The 2,659-nt window shown below is 34.7% G+C and overlaps 1 protein-coding gene across 1 annotated transcript; it reads right to left on the reverse strand.

Moving 5' to 3' along the window:
* Positions 1-860: 860 nt before the first annotated feature.
* Positions 861-1,988, reverse strand: LOC108943280 (zinc finger BED domain-containing protein RICESLEEPER 2-like). The gene is made up of 2 exons (XM_018767162.1): positions 1,502-1,988; positions 861-1,339 (listed from the first exon to the last, which is right to left on the reverse strand). The coding sequence occupies exons 1-2, from the start codon at positions 1,986-1,988 to the stop codon at positions 861-863; spliced, it is 966 nt and encodes a 321-aa protein (XP_018622678.1).
* Between the last annotated feature and the right edge of the window lie 671 nt (positions 1,989-2,659).

The following is a 2,659-nucleotide window of genomic DNA, read 5'->3' on the forward strand; positions in this document are numbered from 1 at the left end:
TCATTAAGTCTAAATCAAATTTACAGAAACCAAAATTAACTAGAAGGACTTATAGATGAACCAAGAACAACAGTGTCAGGAATGCTATCCCACGATTATATAAGAAACTTAAGAAAAAAATAATTATGTAAGACACTTAGCAGTGCCTTTGCCTTATCAAAAATACTGTAAGAAGACATATTCATCAAATGAAATTGCAACATTATAGAAGTGGACATACCAGTAGTTGGGGTCACCCAAGCACACCTTTTCTTTATCACTGAAGCATCTCCACTGACGGGACTGGGTGACAGGCTCTCTACTTCACCAACAGATAACTGCCAAAAAGCTCTAGCACATACACAAAGATACTTTAGAAAAAGATTTCTTGTAACAGAATTAAATTATGCACAAACATGAGTCGTGCGATAAATATATTAACAGATTTATTAACACTATATTATAATTCAAATTCTTACCAGATATATTAATACTGCACGTCAATTACGGAAGGGTCTTTTCCATCGCTGGCTAAATCTGAAGAAAAAAAATTAAAATTAGGAGTTGTGCGATAAATATAAGCATATCCACAACACTTATATACAACAAATATAGTAACAATATTATTACATTGTTCAAGCTGCTCGATTTTATCAAGATCTTCCTCAATACTAACAGGTTGTTTTAATTTTTTATTTCGAAGCCAATCTTGAAGACACACTAGAGCTTGCACCAATTTAGGAGTTAATGAACTCCTAAATGAATCAAGAAGACGTCCCCCCGTACTAAATGCACATGGATGCTACACTTGAAATCGGAACAGCTAATACATCACTAGCCATCTCCGCAAGAACAAGAAATCTAGCTGAGTTTAATTTTTACTAGAGAAGAACATCAAATTCTTTAGTGTCATCCTCAGTTTCTTCACCAAAATATTTATCTAACACTGTTCTAGTATCCACACCTCCACTCCCACTTTTATATTTTTTTATATCTTGCATGAGTGATTCTAAAAGTCCTGTATTTTGGGTGCTTACTTGACTGTCGGAAAGCCCGAAAGTAGAAGTGTCCAATGAAGAACAATCTGAAGATGAAGCAAGCACGACACCTTTTGAGCTGGACTTTACATACTCACTTAATAATGAAGTCATGTACTTCTCCACTTCTGCTTGTATAGTTGCCCCCGGATCTTCAGCAAACATCTTTACAAGTGCATAGCCAACTGATTCAAGCTTGTAACGTGGATCCAAAATACATGAGATGAAAATTATCTTGCTCATTTTCCCTCGATCACCCCAATACTTATCAAAATTTTCTTTCATCTTCTTTGCCATTTCACTTAAAACTGTATCTTCATTTGCTGTCAATTGCTTCAAATAAATAGCAACCGCACAAATTTCAAGAAAATGAATATTCGATGTAACATAACGTGATCCAGATATTTTTAAAGTAAGAAGATAGAAAATTTCAAGAAACTTTGTAATTCTTTTTACATTCTCTCAATTACTACTCAAAAGTTCACCTGCAGGAATTCCAACTTCAATATAAGAATGCTCAAGATAATGTCTCAGGCCAATTTCACTAGAAGCATAATGTGAAAATGCACTTTCAAATTCAATAGCCTTGTGCAACATCAAGTAGGTGGAATTCCACCTAGTTGGTACATCCAAGCATAAACGTTTTTTTTTACAATTGAGTTGTTCATCATCAAAACATTCTTGAAATCTCTTCAACCTCGCAGGAGACTGCCTAACATATCTCACTGCATGCCTAACACGTTCAATAGACACTGAAGATTCTTTTAAACCATCCCGGACTACAAGATTCATGATGTGAGCCATACATCTCACGTGAAGGTGATTACCGTTCATCAAATTAGTTCCCATTTTTGTTAATTGCTTAGATAATTCTTTTACTGTCACATCATTTGAGCTTGCATTATCAACTGTGATAGTGAAGATCTTATTTATCCCCCACTCACGTAAGCACCTACCAATACCATTTGCCATATCTTCGCCTTTATGACTAACAATAGGACAAAAATAATTGCTCTCTTATGCATATTCCATTCACTATCAATCCAATAGGCAGTGATACACATGTAATTGATTCTTTGTATAGAAGTCCACGTGTCAGTGGTAATATATACTCTTTGTTTCGTTTCTATAAAAGACCTCTTCAACTTTTACTTTTCTTCATTTAAAATATCAAAACAATCTCTAGTTAGAGTACTATGGGAAGGGATCCGAAAATAAGGTTGCGCTACTTTCATAAAGTATCTAAAACTTTCTTTCTCAGCAAAGTTGAAAGAAAGCTCATCAACTATTACTATACGACATAATGCCTTCCTACACTCTTCTTGATCAAATTTTCAAGTAACAACAGCTACGTCACCCTGACTACCCCTCCCCCTCCCCCGAAACAGATTGAAAGCCTAAATTTGATTATTTTTTATCAACAATAGCAGGGCATTTAGGACACTTAAACATATGAGAAAGAAGTGTCGACGTACCGTCTTTGGTCTTAAAACAATACTCAATAAAGCACTAGTCATATTTTGCTTTTGTACTCCCTTCGGAAGTAATAATTTCTGTAAAATGATCCCATACAACAGACTTTTTTTTTTCCTTTTTTTGGTTATATTTGACTTCGATGTTTCAGCTTGACTTATTGCATTTGA

The sequence above is a fragment of the Nicotiana tomentosiformis genome, chromosome 7, assembly GCF_000390325.3.
Source record: "Nicotiana tomentosiformis chromosome 7, ASM39032v3, whole genome shotgun sequence".
Lineage (NCBI taxonomy): Eukaryota > Viridiplantae > Streptophyta > Magnoliopsida > Solanales > Solanaceae > Nicotiana > Nicotiana tomentosiformis.